The 18,557-nt window shown below is 38.1% G+C and overlaps 1 protein-coding gene and 1 pseudogene across 1 annotated transcript; both read left to right on the top strand.

The window, feature by feature from the left end:
* The first annotated feature begins 481 nt into the window (after window positions 1–481).
* On the top strand, window positions 482–15,741 carry LOC126595215 (uncharacterized; annotated as a pseudogene).
* Window positions 15,742–16,421: 680 nt separating this feature from the next.
* LOC126595662 (BAG family molecular chaperone regulator 6-like) lies at window positions 16,422–17,752 on the top strand. Its single transcript, XM_050261960.1, has one exon. The coding sequence runs from the start codon at window positions 16,539–16,541 to the stop codon at window positions 17,520–17,522; it is 984 nt and encodes a 327-aa protein (XP_050117917.1). The 5' UTR covers window positions 16,422–16,538; the 3' UTR covers window positions 17,523–17,752.
* The last annotated feature ends 805 nt before the right edge of the window (window positions 17,753–18,557 follow it).

Below are 18,557 nucleotides of genomic sequence, written 5' to 3'. Positions count from 1 at the left end.
TAAATAAACAAAAATTCGGCATCAAAATTTTCATTCAAAATCACGCATTTACAAATGAATATCAGTAGATGCTTATGCTTGGAGCATATCTAATGCATGCAAACTAGCGTAGGCAAAAGTGTTAGCCTCAAATGAAAAGATGCAATTTCATGAATAATAATGACGTGACAGTGACATCATCCAACTGAAATAAGGGCCGAACAGACGTGTAGCCCAACTAAACGCACAGACGAACAATGACGTGACAGTGACATCATCCAACTGAAAACCCCGCCAACCAGCAACAAGTTAACAGCCGTGACATCGAATTCAATAAAAAATAAATCGATTAAAAAACGTGCTTATCGAGAAAAATAAAATAATGTAATCTTTATCCTATCCCTTTCAGTTTTCAGCAATCTGGAAGAAAAGGTGCAAGTTTTCAGATTACTGATCAGATTCAACGAATTCAAAAGCGACGGCGGAGAAGATTGACAAACCAATGCCGGCTCCGACGAACTCACCGTCAGCAGCAATGACTATACTTCACAATGCCAACATCGTCACCGTGGATTCCGACCGCCGCGTCTTCCGCAACGGCGGGATCGTCATCGAGCGAGATGCAATCAGGGCCGTCGGTCAGCCTTTGCAACTTCTCCCTCGCCGGTCGGGTTTTCGATCTCAACGGCCAAATCGTCCTCCCTGGTAGGCCGGTCCACTAATGACATAACTTACGTTCTAAGTTACATTTAAGGGCACAGTCTCGGCTTTACAAGGCACCATAACACGGGAGACGGGCGCATCAGAGTTTGGCTAGGAATTAGGCAGATTATGAAAGCAACTGATGATTTGCAGCTTGCAACAGAGAGACACTGCCATGGAACTTAAAACTGGAATCCACATTTTATAGTACTTAACTAACTCTACGTACCGGCATTTTGGACTTGTTCAAAGAGATTTTGAAGTTTGACATAGACTGAGCTCAAGTTTCCAATTGTTTATCATGTTGCAGAGATGGCATGGGAGAATCAATTTGTGACGAAAAGTTGGCCATCCAACCAGTGGTGAAGTTAGGATTTCTCGGGAGGGACGAACTTAAAAGAGTGCAAGGTTAAAGAAAAATAGTAACAACTAAATTTTTTTATAGAGTAATTAGGTTTTCATCCTTATTTTTACTACTCTATTGATTAAAACCTTATTACTTTTCAATTTTTGATCAAGGTCCTTTGTATTAATAATATCATTAATTATTTCAATAATAAAATATTTTTTATTTCTAAATATATTCATTTAATATTAAAAATGTTACAATTAGTATATTTATATTTATGGCTAAATTTTTTATCATATATTTTTATTTTTAGTTTGTACCCATTTTTAATTTGCAACCCATTTTTAATTTGTACCAATTTTCCTTTCAGTTTTAATTTGTACCCATATATTAATTTCTTTTTGTGCCCATATGTTTTAAAGTTTTATTTGTATTGTACCCATATTTTTTTATTTATTTGTACCCATTTTTATTTTTGCTAAATGTACCCATTTTGAAGAATGTACCCATGTTTTGATACAATAATTTTTTGGTTATTTTTATGAATGTACCCATGTTTACACACACACACACAATAGTATATTTATATTTTAATATTTTTAATCCCACAAATTATGGTTTTTTATTTAAAATCTCATTACTATAAACAACTATAAATTTTAATTTTTAATTTAAAAAATATAGTAACGTACATAGAAATAAATTATCAATTAATTTCAGGGACTTGGATCAAAAATTGAAAACCAATAAGGTTTCAGTCAAAGACTGTTCATAACTAGGGACCGCATCCAAAGTCTCCCTTTTTTTATATAGTAATGTCTTCCATAATTAATCAATATAAATAAATTACAATTGTTGCCGGCGAGGTTTCAAGTCATGAAAACGTCGCATAATAGACTCATTATCAATAAAAGCAAATACATCTTTCTCAATATAAACAATCATGCTATCACTTAATCATTGATCTCCTATTTTGTTACGCAATGGTGTTTTCACAATCTTCATAGCAGAAAAAGCTCTCTCCACCTAAGCGGTTGCAACCGGTAACACCAAAGCCAATGTAAGAAGCTTATACACTAACATATAGCTTTCACACCTTCCGGTCTTCACTAACTCTTTTGCAAGATCACTAATTCCTCTCAATGATGAAAACTCATTATGCATCTTCATATCATGAATGTAATTGTCAAGTTAAATTGGAAGATTCATGAGGTCCATACGATCAAAATCTTGAGGATAAAGTTGGGCTAAACGAACAATTTTTGCTTTCTCAAAAGATGCAAAATTATTCACTGGACTAAAACATGTCATACAAAGAAGCAACTCGGTGTTTACCTCATTGAAGTGATCATTCAATTCCTTTAATTGCATATCAAGGACTTGAAAATAGAGGTTCACATGATAGTTATGGAAGTTTGTGATTTTTGGAGCTTTACGCCTTGATTTTCCAGATATGAAATACAAATCCTCCATGTTAGGAACGATAATATCATACTCCTCACAAAACTTTTCTACATCATGAAACATGTCTCCAATGTCACAAGGCCCGGGCTCGGGCCCTCACCACATCTCAGGCTCGACTCCACCATAGCACGATAATGTCTGCTTTGGGCCCTCACCACGCCCTCACGGTTTTATTTCTGGGAACTCACACAAGAACTTTCCAGTGGGTCACCTATCATGGGATTGCTCTCGCCCTTGTTTTTCACCCATCTAGGTTTTAGTTGCTGAAAGTTCGTATCGACAAGGATTCTTGGCGAATCTCAGTATAGGTGGCTACCTTTGAGGGTATGATCCATATCCACACTACTGTACTTTACTTATACTCTGGCCTCGAGTGTGAAATGGGTTCATTCCTGCTCACAGCGCACTCTTGTCTTTAGGCACTTTTAGGTTTAAATTTATTCACATTTTCCACATCACTATACTTTATGGCTTCGTCACCTTCCAGGTGTCGGCCAGCACAGCTCGATTCGGAGTCCTAGTGGACATTCCAGGTCAGGGTGTGTCACCCAAAGTCATCAAGGATTGTAGTATTTGCTTGCATACTTCCATTAACGCCATTGCATTCACAATATCTTGATCTTTCTTTTGCAATGCTTGTGATATTTCATTTGTAATTCCCAATATAAGTCTCATCAAGAAAAGGTGAAACGCAAAATCAAAAGTTTGTATGTCTTTGAATAACCTAATTGCTTCACCGAGATTATCTTGGTTGCAATCACTTTTAATCCATTCAACCACCTCCACCACAGCTTCAAACATAACAATAATACTAACTATAGTACCATAATGCGAGTTCTACCATGTATCACATGGACGCATGAGACTACTTTCTAGAGTAGACTATACGATAATATGCATAATAACTAATCCAACCAACAATTGAATTAATCAATACCAATACGCATACAAATTATTGAATAAATAAAAATTCAATTCAACTAATCATATGAATACAAGTTACAACTAATCATCAAGAATTCAAATATTAATTTTCACCCTAAAAAATAATTTCATAATTTCATATCAATAATCATAGAAGCATATGATTCATATCAATAATCAATAACCATATTAGTACATTACCATATGATTGTATACCAATTAAACGAAATTCGTATTAAATAATTAATTAGGGTTAGGGATTATACATTTAGGAATTAAAAAATTTACCTTTGAAGGGTGGAAGCTGGCGGCTTAGCGGTTGGAGAGTGGCTTGTGATGGCAGCAAAAAGCCAACGGGAATCAGCCAAACAGAAATTAAAAACTTTTCCGTTTCGTTGGTGTTGGTTGCTGGGATTTTGGGACAGTGTTGCTCTCTCTCTCTCTGTGTCTCTGATTGGTGAACATAAGAGGTTGAAGAAATAAAGGGGAATGGGGGACAAGGCGACACGCGGTCTCCCTATAATATATATATATTATTTTTTTTCAAATATACAAAACGGCACCATTTTATTTTAAAATTTGTAATTTTTGTTACCAGGACCAAAACAACTTCGTTTTGGCTTGGATTTAAAAAAAAAAATGGCAATCTGCTGCTGCACGCAGCAGAACATATCACTGAACAAACAGAGGGGATGAACTAATGGGTTTTCTGGCGAAGGGAAGGGCTAAACCCAGCTCTCTAGTGGTGTTTCCGAGCGAGGGGAGTGGCGGCCGCCACTCCTTGCCAAGGTTCTAAAAAATGTTAGGTGTTAGTTGGGCGGCGAGCTAGCGCCTAGCGCCTAGGCAGGATCTAGGCGGGCGCCTAGGCGGGATCTAGGCGGACGCCTAGGCGGCCTAGGCGGATTTAGATAAATTTCTTGTATATCTTGTAAATAAGTGCATATTGACACATAAAAAATTATATTTATATGAAATTTATAGATAAGATAATAAAATAATGATAAAATATAAAAAAATAGTTAGTTTTTAAATAATAAATATTTAAAAACCCCACCTAGTGGGTTGGGTTGTTCATAAACATTTAAAAATCAAATGCTTGTTCCAAAAGGTGGAGCTGTTTACTCCTTATAAAGCAGACTCACATAATTTTTTTTGAGTTTTCTTTTCCTCTTATGCCTTGGAAAGAGGAAAGCCGGACACACATTATTTTTTTGGGTTTTCTTTTCCTCTTCTGCCTTGGAAAGAGGAAAGCCCCATTAATGTTTTGAACTTTTTTACTTTTTCTCTTCTTCTCCTTTTTCCGATTACTCTGTTTTTCCATTTCATCCTCTTCTGTTGCTCTGTAAATTTCCACAACAACCTCTCGCTTCTTCTCTGAGCTTCTTCCTACTTCCAAGGCGCTCGCTCTCTCTCTCTCTTATAGCCGCCAAACAACCCAGCGTCCGTATAGACCTTGCCGATTTATGAAACGATTTTGAGTTAATCATAGTGGAGCACCGCTGCCTAGAGCCCAGGCACCCCCTAGGCGGCCGCCTCAACCGTTTTTTAGAACACTGCTCCTTGCCCTCACTTGGCTTCGCCACTGCATCAAACGGTAACACACTGGAGAATGTACAACTTCTTCAAAACAATTTGCTAGCAACCTATACTTTAGGTTAATCATTCTCAGGTGAGTTGCTATTTTTCTTGCTTGTGCTGTTTTATGTACAGAACAGGATCACGTCAGCTATCGCTTTATGATACACAAACAAATGCTTCCAACATGGGGAGCGAAGGAAGCCACAACACATAGAATGACACCCCTCTTGCACCTAGTGCGAAGCAACGAAAGAAGGAAGGAAAGAGGGTTGTTCTTCAAGCTAAAGTCGATGAGCTAGAAGCTCATAACAACAAGTTAGCAATGAAGAATGAGGTCCTCCATGAGCAGTATGAGAATCTCTTTGAGACGCTCCACGAAACTAGGCGTATTCAAACATGCGAGCTTGTTACCTCTGTGGACATCAACCATCATCTGGGTGCCCCCCAACACGGAGGGTCACTTTCCTTCGACATGGGTATCCCTGATGAGGAGCGAGCTAATCATCAAAACATTGATTAACATGAGACTTCTCTCAACCCAATTGCTTCGACCCGAAGCAGGAGAAGTGGAGGAAGACACCTCATTGCATAAGGGTTGGAGAAATGAGGTGCAATAAATCTCTGAAGTAAGGGGAAAATTCCTACAAGAAATAACTCTCTGAATGTACTTCTTGCACACAATTGGTGCCCTTATAAAAGAAAAGGCAACAGGGCCGTTGGTTCAAAAATCGAAGAGGCATCACTCTCCAGATTCCGAAGAGGCACCACTTTTCACACGTAACAGTAGCTCCTCGGGTACCACATATAACTTTGCCAAAGATCTCTGACAAAGTTTAGACACATAAATTTTAAAGGTTCAACTACCCTACCATTACACACAAGGGTAAAAGAACAGCACCATTGCTTGATAACTGGAAAGTCCCTGTATGTGTCAACCTTTGTGCTTGTGGCAAGGCAGACTGGCAAAAATGCCCAACCTTTACTCATATCGAGAAAACACTCCTAACAGGATTACTTGCTCAAAAATCGAAGAGGCACCGCTTCCCGAATCTCGAGAGCCAAACTCCCACCAGGATTGCTTTCTAAAAAACGAAGAGGCACCGCTATCCGAATCTCGAGAGCCAGACTCCTAACAAGATTACTTGCTCAAAAATCGAAGAAGCACCGTCCTCCAAATCTCGAGAGCCAGACTCCCAATAGGATTACTTGCTCAAAAATAAAAAATGCACTGCCCTCCGAATCTCGAGAGCCAGACTCTCAACATGATTACTTGCTCAAAAATCGAAGAGGCATATCTCTCCGAATCTCGAGAGTTATACTTGCTCAAAAATCGAAGAGGCACCGCTCTCCGAATCTCAAGAGCCAGATTCTCAACATGATTGCTTTCTCAAAAATCGAAGAGGCACCGTTCTCCGAATATCGAGAGCCAGATCCCCGACATGATTGCTTGTTCGAAAACCGAAGAGGTACCGCTCTCCAAACTTTAAGAGCTAGATTTCCTTGGATAAAGCTTGTCTGCAATCTTCACACGCAACATCAGCTTTCGAGATACCACATACCATTTTTTCAAAGTGCTCTGACAAAGTTAAAACACATGAATCTTGCAGCTCCCACTATATTGCTATGACCGAGAAGAGTAAAGGAACATCGTTACCACTTGCTGTTGGGACAATTCCTATATATGTCGACCTTCATCCTCCAAAGCCAGGCAAACCTGCAAATAAAAAAAATGCTCAACTTTTCTTCACATCCGAGATGGCACTCTCAGTAGAGTCTATCGAAATACTTAGCTTCTTTTCCCCCCGATAATACCTCTGCAAACAAGCCACACTAGAGTAAGAGTATCTCATATCATCAGGGTTAAAAGCAAGAGTATCCCATATCATGTTTTTTCCCTGTCTTTTCCTTTGACCTTGTTCTTACCTGCAAAACAAGGAGAAAAAGAGCAATCAGTCAGCACTTGGAATCAAGCTTCCAATCAAGAACTGACTGCCTGGAACCCTTTGCCTGACTACTTAGCTGTCATTGCTCTCGAGTACTCATCTTCAACATCTTATGCTTCCAGAGAAGATACCACGTCTCCCTGATGACATATAGGGCAAGTGAGAAGGATACAATGAAGCATGTGGAGAGAAGCGTAACAGAACACGTGCTGATACATCCACTACTTTGTCAACAGCAAAAGTATCCCATATCATCAGGGTCGAACGTACTATAAATTTGATGGACTTGTTTTGACCCTCAAATTCTTGAGTCGGCTTTATACTCTGGAGGAAACCAGAAAACCCTCCAGCCCAGTTTAAGAATAAGCTTGTGGAAAGTTACTTCTTCAAAAGCAAAAGTATCTCATATCATCCATTCTCCATTTGCTTATCCTTATCCTTGTTGTTGTTTACGACATAAGGAGAAGAAGAACATTCAACCGGAAGCTGAAGTCGAACCTCTAATCCAGGTTGCTTGCTTGGAAGTCTGATTGTTTACCTTGTCTGTTACCTCATTCGGCAAATCCCCTAACTCGCGACTTGGGGGACTCCTACTATAGGGTTTGTATCGCACTTGACCAAGCCCGAAACTACAAGTAAGCTTCAAGTGAAATTGATACATTACCTTGTGCATCTTCATCGTTTAAAAATACCACCCATGGATGGAGGAAAAGTACTTCCAGAGAAGATGCCACATCTACATATGAGACAGATAAGGCAAGTGAAAATGATATCACACTTCGGTACTTAGAAGTTTCGTGATTACTCAATGGCTTGGATCTTGCAAGTCCCCAACCGAGGAGCTTCCCTCACTCGGGAACTTATGGGTGCATTGTTTATACCATACTTGACCAATTCCGAAACTACTGAGCACCGGTCAACGTTATACCGTTAAGGACCCAGAAGAGTTTCCCTCCAACCAGGAGGCCAATCACAAGGCAACACGTGTTGACATCAGAAGCCAATCATAGCGCAACACATGTCAACATCAAAAGCCAATCACAACACGACACATGTCAATGTTAGAATGAAACTAGAAACTCTCTTCTATAAATAGAGATCATTCTCTCACAATATTTCCGAATGTCATTTGTACTAAATCATTCACTAGTACTCACAAAAAGAGGAGCTTGAACCTATGTACTTGTGTAAACCCTTCACAATTAATGAGAACTCCTCTATCGGCCTTATGGAGGAAACAAATTGCATTCAACACACTCTTGGCAATCAGCCTTTTTCGAGTGCACAAATTTCAAACAACCAAGAACTAATCACACAATAGAAAGGAATGGCTATCGGCCTTTGTATTCCTTCAATAATCTTGCAGAAAATGGCGCAGAAAATGGCTATCGGCCTTAACAGATAAACTTGCATACAAGAAACCCTATCGAAGAAACAAATTTTCACTGCGGCATTTAAGCAAACAGATAGTGGGCAGAAATTAGTAACAAAAGATATGAACGAAGATCTTCACCTCCGTTTCGATCAGAAATCAAACATTTTCTTACTTGGCGAATCAATCTACCGACTAGCAGCAACCATGGCTTTTTTTTCTCTGCAGATATCACCTGAGAAGATCCCATATCACAAGGCAGACACAACAGAAATAAACCAATAATCTTGCACAATCTGACACGAAGAAACCAACAAAATCACTCTATAACATTTCAGCAAACAGATAATGTGCAAGAATGCACTTGCCAAACAACGTTCAGAGACGAAGAGATAGCTGTCAAGAAGCACATAGACAAGGAGATCGCCACCAAGATAGATGCTACTGCGACGGCGGGAAAGCCAGATAACTAACCGGACCAGCCAAGATAAGGGAGGACACGCAAAGATGAAGTACCCACACAGTAAGACTACGGTGCCGGATGTGAAGTCGATCAAGATTCACCACGTAGGTACATAAAACTGAGCCATAATGGACCCGATTCAAGACCCATTGAAGAACTTAGATGAAAATCTGAAAAAAAAAAAAAATATCCCCAATTCAAGAACCGAGAAGTTCCCACTTCTAATTTGGCCCAAAGGATCAAGATTCAAGCTTACAGATGAAAATTTTTCCACAATTCCAACGACCAAGATATCATATCACCGATGATCTTTGGTAACAACCCAGAACGAAAATTTACCCAGAAATTACAGAGCGAACTAAACGATTCCGGAGGCATTGAAGAAATTATCGGAATACCTAATGAAGATCGAAGAGAAACTAAACTAGAAAAAGATGAAAAACTAATGAAAAGTGGAACCACCAGAATCCATGGCGTGAGCCTGGTGGCTCTGATACCATGTTAACTACATTGTAGTGTTTGGGAATTGAAGAGAAAATCAAGAAGAAAGATGAAGAGAAATAGATGAACATAGAGAGTTTGACAGAGAGAGAGTTTAGAGAGAGAAACAATTGATGGTATTGATACTGAATTAATTTCTTTACAACTATGAGACTATAGTTTATATAGCCACATTCTCAACTGTCTAACTAACTATTGTTGAGTTAGAATGATATATTCAACATCCTCTACTCCGTGGACGTAGCCAATCTGGGTGAACCACATACATCTTGTGTTTGCTTCCCTGTCCCTATCCATTTATATACTTATCTACACTAGTGACCGGAGCAATATAGCGAAGGTCACAAACTTTACACTTTCTATTGTACCAAAATCCTCACTGATTTTGTGCATTAACATATGTAAATATACAGTGATGCGGCCTCTCCATTTAGCAAGCTGACCTCTGCCAAAGCATCAACTCAATTCAGATTTTGGGTTTTTCGGTATAATATTTTCCTTTGGTCTTAATTGCTGACAAGATTTTGTGGTGGATTTAAAAGGTGATTATTTGTTTCCTGCGTAACTTACCTATGCCGTGACATCTCCTTATTATTTGGAATAATATGATTTGGTGGCATTGAAAAGTTTTCGTACTAGCATAACCAACTGATTATTCAGAACCCAATTTTGAATGCAACCTAATTCTTAGAATTAGAAAGAGGTGTAACAATTCAAATATTGCTTGCTTGACATCTTTCTGAATGTAGGTGACAGAATTGTTCACTTTTAGATTGGCTCCGTCATGTTCTCTCATACGTATTGACTTGTGGTGGAAGATTGATATTGCAGTTTTTATACAACTTGTTATATATGTGATTAATCTCTTTCAAGTATGTTGTCAGGTTTCTTGAGATTAATTGGATATTAAAGGGAGTCATGAAGGAGATTATTAAATTAAGGTCATTTGTTGGCAAGACTCGAAGCTTGAATCAGGTTATCATAATTTTGTCGCTTACAACTAATTAATCCATGTGACGTTTGTATTGTTTCAGGTTGGAGATGATCAATGTCTTGTCAACTAAGCAAGCCGTAACGGCTTAGTTGATGTTGGGACTATGGTTTTAAGTTACTTCAATCAACATTGCATCTTAATTAGAATAAAATGGATAATCTTCTTACCCGTAGGTGTGGATTGTTTCCTTTGTTTTAATTAAGATGGCATAGTATGGGTTTTATTTCACAAGAGTTTGTGAAAACTTCATCTTGCCCATAGGTGTTGAAGTTTTTTATGAAGGTAACTCTTGTGACATATAATCCAGTACTAGAAACTAATCAATTTGCTTGCCCGTAGGTGTAAATTAATCTAGTTTCAAGAAGTTTATTGGGGATAAAGTTCCATAACATCAGTTACAAAATCCCACTATGAACCCCATAATAGGTTGTGGTTTTAAGGCATGGAAATCGGTTGCATCATGACATATTTTGTGTCTCTTCATGAGACTTGATGATGATTGGACCCATGAAGGTTAATCAAGGATTGCTAAGGTACGCATTATTTAAGTCTTATGCTTGTAAATCTTTTCAATTTGAACTATGATGTCGTTTAGAGGATGAAATTTGATTATTGGAGTTTCCTTTGGACATCGAAATTGAAATGATATGAAATTGAATTTGTTATGGATGTATAAATTCATGATAGATGCACATAATTGTTTCTGGCAGATTGCATGTCTTGATTTAAATCAGGCGAATGACATGTCTAATGGTCACCAAATGACCTGAAGTTTTTATATGGTCAACATATATATGTCTACTATGTGTCTGCAATTTTTCGTAAAATTTTGCCATGTATTGTAATTATGGTGAATTTACTAGTAACCCATGCTTGTACAAACAGTTTTGCTGGCAGATTGTTTTTGTCTTTTGAGACGTCACTTTAGACAACTATTTTGACCTAAAACGGCTATATATTTTTATTTTATGAAGATTAGTATGTCTATTTTTATCTGTAAATTTTTGGTAGCAATTAAGCTTATAAATTAATTACGATAAATTCTAAAGTAAGTGTAACTCATTGCTGAAATTTTGTTTGATAACTTTATGTTGGTTGTGATGTCTATTTAATTATGTCTAAAATATGAAGCAATTTTGTTTAGGTACCCCCTTGAAAGAATATACGAATGAGTGTTTGCCCAAGTGGGAGAATTAGTGAAAGAAAATTGGGCTTCACACTCATTAACTTATTTGTAATAAGTGTATAAACTCTAAAAGTTTAGTGGGAGTTGTTCTAAAGTTTTGAGCATTAAGTGGACTTGCATAAATCTATTAAAGTGTTATTCTATCTTCCATGAATATGTGTTTTGGTTGATGAAATTAGAATTATGGCATGACTCAAATAACAATAATATGTTTACGTTGCAGAATGAGTACTTGGTGCATGTGTATATTTTTACTTGCAATCATTTGGATACCTTGATTGATTATTTGTTAATCTTTGGAAATAATTTTGAGGCTCATGGGGACTTAATAGATTACATTGATACTAAGTCAATGTTGGCGGATCCACTCAATAAATCTCTTCCTAATATAGCGTTCCATGTGCATGTAAAATAATAATAATAATAATAAAAGCATGGGCTTAGTTTTTTGATTTTGATGCATTGAATTAGTGGGAGATTCATGTTTTATAATTTAGTTAGTTCCATGTGCATTCATTCTGGAGTTACGTTAAGACTATTAGTTTTTGGTAGGTCCGTGAGTTTTGGATCATAAAGTTTGAAGCATTTTCAGTTATCTTTATTATGATCTTGTCGATTTTTTTATATATCTGTGTGGCTGTTTGAATGCAGTTATCAAGTAAAAAGTAAAGTTAATGTTTTAAAGTCACAAGCATTTACAAGATGATATGAAGAATGTTTTCAAATATTGTTTTCAGGGTAGAAAACTAAGGTATTCTGATACAGTTACACCAGTCATCATGCTAGCACTGATTGGGTTTTTGGACATAAGGTTTCAATCATTATTCTTCATTTCTTTGGAGAGTCTTTTACCTTTCATTGAGATTATGCTATCTAAGGTGTTAAGGAAAGGTTAAAGAAAGACAATTTTGAAGTGATATGCATCCATTGAATAAGTAAGGGTGTTCCCACAAGCATATTTCAAAAGGTATGATTTAAGTATGGATTTGCAAATTAAGTGACGATGATGCATATCAGTGGGAGCTTGTGTTTCATGTTAGTAATGCCTTACATTTGCAAATGACCTATAAGGTATGTATGGTTTTTTGAATACATGTATTCAGTTTAATCTCTGGTGGGATTCATTGAGTCACATGTTTATGTGCTGGTCAATTATCAGATGACTATATATCTGATGTCCAATTAAGCAAATTGCATGTTAAATCATAAAGGAATGGTTAATCTTCTTGCTTGTAAGTGTGGATTAATTCTTTTGGTTCGACTTAAAATGGCATGACATGATTTATATGTTGTATTAGTTGTGAGGGCTTTTTCATCTTGCTCATAAGTGTTGAAAATTTTCTCACGAAAGTGACTGATATGGTATATGAACCAGTGTAAAAAAACATGTTAATTCATCTTGCTCCTAGGTGTTGAATTAATTATGTTTTATGAAGTTTTGTTTGCAACTGCAATAGAAGTTTGCATTAAAGAGGACCTGAGATGATAAAAGTTGAGACACATTAAAGTAATTAAAGTTCATCTTTGCAATCATAATTTGACGGTGTTTCATGTGAATGAGGATTTTAGCATGTGTGATTATGAATGTTTTGGGTTGTGTCAACCTTACAACCTTGTTAGTTCCATGTTGAAAGACTTATTTGATAGAAACTTGTATCAAGGATAGGATGTTATCACAACTACATGGCCATTAAAGTGACATTAATTTCCAATTTCAAGTATAAACATAAATATTATATGTGTAGACCAGTGGCAGAATGTTGGATTTATTCCGATGTAAATCAACCTTAAATGGTCTACAACATATAATAGGAATGTAATATTGGAGATTAATGTAGATATTGTGATTTGATTTCCTAAAGATATCAATCTTATATTAGGTGTCTTGTAATACAAGTAAGATTGATGGAGTCCTTGATTTTATGTGATTATGTTACCTAATTGATAGGCTAAAAAAGTGGGATTTGAGATTCCTTTAGAGCAATTCCACCCCAAAACCAACTCCCCAGCACCCAGCCAAAAAAATAGGCCAGCCCCCTGTTTTTTTGCTCCAGCCCGTTACATTGCCTGGCACCCAGCCCATGCCAGGCAACAGCCCAGCACATTTTGGACTGACCCAGAAGCCGGCCCGTTTCTCAGGAGCGTGCAACACAAGCGCGCAAGGCGCGAGTGGGTTTCAGTGAAACCTGAAAAGGTGTCAGCCCACTTGGGCTCAGCGACGTGGCTTCATGATAGCCGTTGGATTTCCAACGGCTAGTTTTTCTAGACCGTTGGATTTCCAACAATAAAAAAAATTTAAATTTTACTTTTAAACTGGACCGTTCGATCAAAGATCAACGGTCCAGATTAATTAACTTAATTAAAATTTATTAAAAAATACAGAAAATTTATTAAAAAATACAGAAAAATTATTAAAAAATACAGAAAATTTAAAAAAAAATTATTTTTTCTTTCTATAGTTTATTTGATGAGTTTATGTAATTTTATTTTAGTGTGTTTTTTTTTAAGTTTATTTGATGAGTATGTAATTTTATTTCAGTGTGTTTTTTTTTTTAAGTTTATTTGAAATTTTATCCAAAATTGGTTAAAAATCATATCCGAAATAAACTTAAAAAAAAAAAACATACCAAATAAATGCGCTGGGTGCCAGCGCATTTTTTAGGGGTGGAGATGCTTTGGTCTGTTACTGTTCACTAGGGTCTATTACTGTTCACTTGAGTGGATAAATGCGCTGGGTGCTGGCACAAAGTCCTTAGGGGTGGACTTGCTCTTATGGACGGAACCTTAATACCTTAGCCAATATAAATACTAAGGTACCTGCAAACTCTAGATACACAAACTAACGCTTCCCATAAAGTAGTTGTATCCGGCTAGATGCTTTGTAGAAGACTTTGGTGTTGCCGCATCCCTCATCTTCTCCGTTTGATCTCCAATGGCTATCACTTCATGATCAGGTCAACTAACTCCTTCGTGTGTGTTTTAATTATATAACCACATAAAATTTACATGATTGTCTTTCGAAGGGTGGAGTAAAAAGTATCTCACTGCCCTGCTGCTGCGATTCGAATGCTTGGATTCGCACCTATTAAAGAGATGCTGGATGCTGGCATCTGTGTCTCTTTGGGAACAGATTTGGCACCCTCGAATAATAGAATGAGCATAGGTGGAAATTCTGATTGCCCACTATTGCATTTTTCCCTTATTTGTGGGTCTGCACATTGGAACAACGATGGTTGGACCTGCAAATTCATGGATAGTTTACTTCCTTGCAGTTGGAAGAGATGTACCTGGCTTCTCTGATTAACAAAGGACGGGAAGTTCATACAAATGGAACTGCTGATCCTACTGCTTTTCCTGCTGAAACAGTTCTCGAGTTGGCGACCATAAATGGTGCAAAATCACTACTTTGGGATGATGAAACAGGATCCATTGAGGTCGGGAGATAGGTTGAACTTTTGGCGAGCTCAGATTAGTTTCTCTTGTCCTTCTTCATCTCTAATATAACGTTCTCTTTAATTAAAGTCATACCATACACATTTGTGCATATCTCAGCAGATTTAAAACACGAGGCTGATTAGCTTCCTTCTTCCATGATTTGGCAGGCTGACTTGGTTGTTATTATCAACCCTTCCCCTTGGACCATGGTTCCCCACCATGACAGGGAAGGACCATCCCCAAAGGAATCATCTGCATTAACTTTATTTCTATCTAACGCCCTTAAACTTACACATGGAGAAGGGTCAACTAGATTTGTATCCATGCCACATTTTGCTATGAAAAAGGCATGCTGATGTTCTTCTACAGACTTTGTGACAGTTTCCATGAGTGATTTTTACATGTATGGCCATCTGTCGGAACCATGATTTTCTAAGTCAGTTTTTGGCATTTCAGCGGATCTGGTTCCAAATTTCCAATCTTATCTTTATAAAAAAATCTACCTTCTGTTTGTCTGCAACTCAAACCTTTATTCCCGGTAGATTAATATTTTTCTTTTGCTACATATGCAGCATTTCCAGCCTTATGTATCGTATGCGAACCGAAAATATAGTTTCTGTAATATGCAATGGCCTGTGGATTATGAAGGATAAGAAGATTGTGAACGTGGATGAGGTATTCTGTCAGTACTTTTCGCTTATTAGACATACAAATAAAGACTAATGGCTTACGGGTTCCAATTATAACCGGACAGGAAGAAGTTCTTGCAAAGGCAAAGCAAGCTTCCGCAGAACTTTCGAAGCGGGCAGGGATCAAAATACCAATTACCAAGCAGAATGAATTTTCTTTAGGCCGAAGAAACGCCACACGTGAGGCAATGGATGAAGGGATCCCTTCGTGACCGTATGCTACTACGCTTCAAGTACCAGATTTTACGTTTGTAATTGACTGCTATCTGGTCAGGATTGTGTGCCCATCTTTTTACACCTAAGATTAATTAGAGTTTTTTCTTTTTAATATAAGCGATATATTTACACTTAAGGAATGACAGATTAAACTGTTACACAATAGGTTGAACATTGGCATTTGGTTACAAACTCGCCATTAACGGGAGTCGACTAAAGATGAATATTACTATATCATGATGCTAAGTGACAAGTTCAATTAGAATTACATTAAAACTTTCATAAGTTCAATTAGGAATTTATAACTAAAATAACACGTTTACCTGTCTGGAATGAATTTACATTTTTCTTATTCCTAACTTCTCCAACTCCTACCATGTAAACATGCCCTAATTGAAATTTGATTAGGATTGGGGAATCCACGTGGGATTAGGATCGGCTAGGCTACTAATCAAAGTGGCGCTGATAGCCTAATCTCATGCTTTATATGCTAAACGGCAGCGTTTCGGTCTCTTTTTACAGAGATACGTCAGCATCTACAAGTTTATATACTTGAAACTTCTGGAACTTTCGCGCTCTTCCTGGCGCGGATCAAATTTCCCCTTTTCAGTATAAATATCCCAAACCCTTCGTTTCTCAATCAACAAATTAGAAAAATTTCCTGAGAAAAAATATCTTCGTCTTCGTCTAAGCTTTCAAATCGTCGTCGTTTTGATTCAAGGTTTTCCAGATTCTCGTCACCAATGGATCCATTCTTCAGAAGGCATTGGCACAATTTCGCCCCACAACATCAGTACCCGCTGGAGGCGAGGCAAGTCCCGGTCCAGCGCCGAGCGGACCCGTCGCCGAAGGTGGTCTCGATCCCGGTTCAGTACGTCGGGTTGGAGCGCAGGCGGTCCGAGTCCGCCCTGAAAATCCAGAAGGCGTTCAGAGGGTTCCTGGTGAGGAAAAGCGTGAGGAAGATCGCGGCGATCAGAGTCGAGGTCAGCGAGATCGAGAAGCGCATTTCGAAGCGAGAGGCGGTGGAATTGATGAGGAGGGACGCCAAGGAGCGGCTGAAGGTGAACGAGACGCTGATGAACTTGCTGTTGAAGTTGGATTCGGTGAAGGGCGTCGATTCGGGAGTTAGGGATTTCAGGAGGGCCGTGATAAAAAAGGCGATTGCTTTGCAGGAGAGAGTGGACAGCGCTGTTGCTGAAAATCCCCAAATCGACCAAACCCTAGAATTGCAATCCGAATCCCCTGTAAATTCGGATGAGACTCAGAATTCGCAGTCTGTGGAATTGGAATCGGCAGCCGGGCCCCAAATCGAAACTGTCCGACACGGCAATGCGTGGGGGTGCAGAGAGGTAGAAGGCTCTGTGAGTGATAGCGAGTCCTCTGGATCGTCTTGTGATGATTCGCCGAACCCGTTGGAGGATGGGGTGGAGGATGTTAAGGTGGTGGAACGAGAGGAGGTGGCGGAGGAGGAGGGAGCTGGGGAGATTGTGAAGGATGATGAGAACAAAAGGAGCAGTAGCAGAGAGCTGCTGGAGAGGGTGGCGGAGGACAACGCGAAGATGATGGGAATGATGGAGGAGCTGTTTGAGAAGAACCAGATGCAGACGCGGATGCTGAGCTCGCTGTCGCAGAGGGTGGAGCAGCTGGAGAGGGCGCTTGTGTGTGAGAGGTTGAGGAGAAGGAAGAGGAGGCATGCTGCTGGAACTGCAGATTTCGTGTCCAAGTAACAATTTAATATTGCAAGGAGACAATGAAACTTGGTTGTGTTCTATTCTACACATTGGCTTTTTATTTCTTTTTGCTAATTACATTTTGGCTCCTTGTTGTAAAAGATTTGGCGTTTTAAGATTCATATGGCCGATCCGATTAGTGAAAAAAATGTTTTATTGTTGTTTGTTGTAAAGGATTTGAAAAGTGAATTGTTTGATTGATGAAATTTGATGCTTTTGGTGTATTAGCTACTTTGGTTTTGTAAGTTGATTGGGGATCAGTTCGGACTCGATGTGAATACCTAAGAAATCAACGTTCTTTTGTAATTGTGGCACATTTGGCCTGATTGATGAGATGACATGTGGAGGGTGCATATAAAATTTAATTTGGTCAATTAGGGTGCGTGGTGCATATAAAATCTGCAGATGTTCCTATTTGCACTTGGAAAGTTGTTGTCATCAATGATATTGACTTCTTGTGTCACTGTGTGTAGTCAGAGCCAGGAATTGATGGGGGAGGAGCGAAATTAAAAGAGTGCAAAGTTTAAAAGAATAACAACTAAATTATTTTATATAGTAATGTCTTTCATAATTTATCAATACAAACAAATTATAATTGTTGCTGACGAGGTTTTATATCATGAAAACGTCGCATAATAGGCTTATTATTAATAAAAGTAAATACATATCTCTCAATATAAACAAGCATACTATCAATAAAATTAAATACAACTAATCAAAAATTCAAATTTTAATTTTCACCCTAAAAAATAATTTCATATCAATAATCAATAACCAATAACCATATTAGTGCATTATCATATGATTTTGTACTAATTAAACGAAATTTGTATTAAATAATTAATTAGGGTTAGGGATTATAAATTTAGGAATTAAAAAATTTACCTTTGAAGGCTAGAAGTCGGCTCAACGGCTGGAGTGGAGCCTAGAGCCTGGAGTGGCTGGTGTTGGCAGCAAAAAGCCAACCGAAGTTTCGTTGGGGTTGGGCGTTGGCTACAGGTTGCTAGGATTTTGGGAGCAGTTTTGCTCTCT

The sequence above is a fragment of the Malus sylvestris genome, chromosome 13 (assembly GCF_916048215.2).
Source record: "Malus sylvestris chromosome 13, drMalSylv7.2, whole genome shotgun sequence".
NCBI classification, from domain to species: Eukaryota; Viridiplantae; Streptophyta; class Magnoliopsida; order Rosales; family Rosaceae; genus Malus; species Malus sylvestris.
This window is presented reverse-complemented; position numbering and strand designations above follow the sequence as displayed.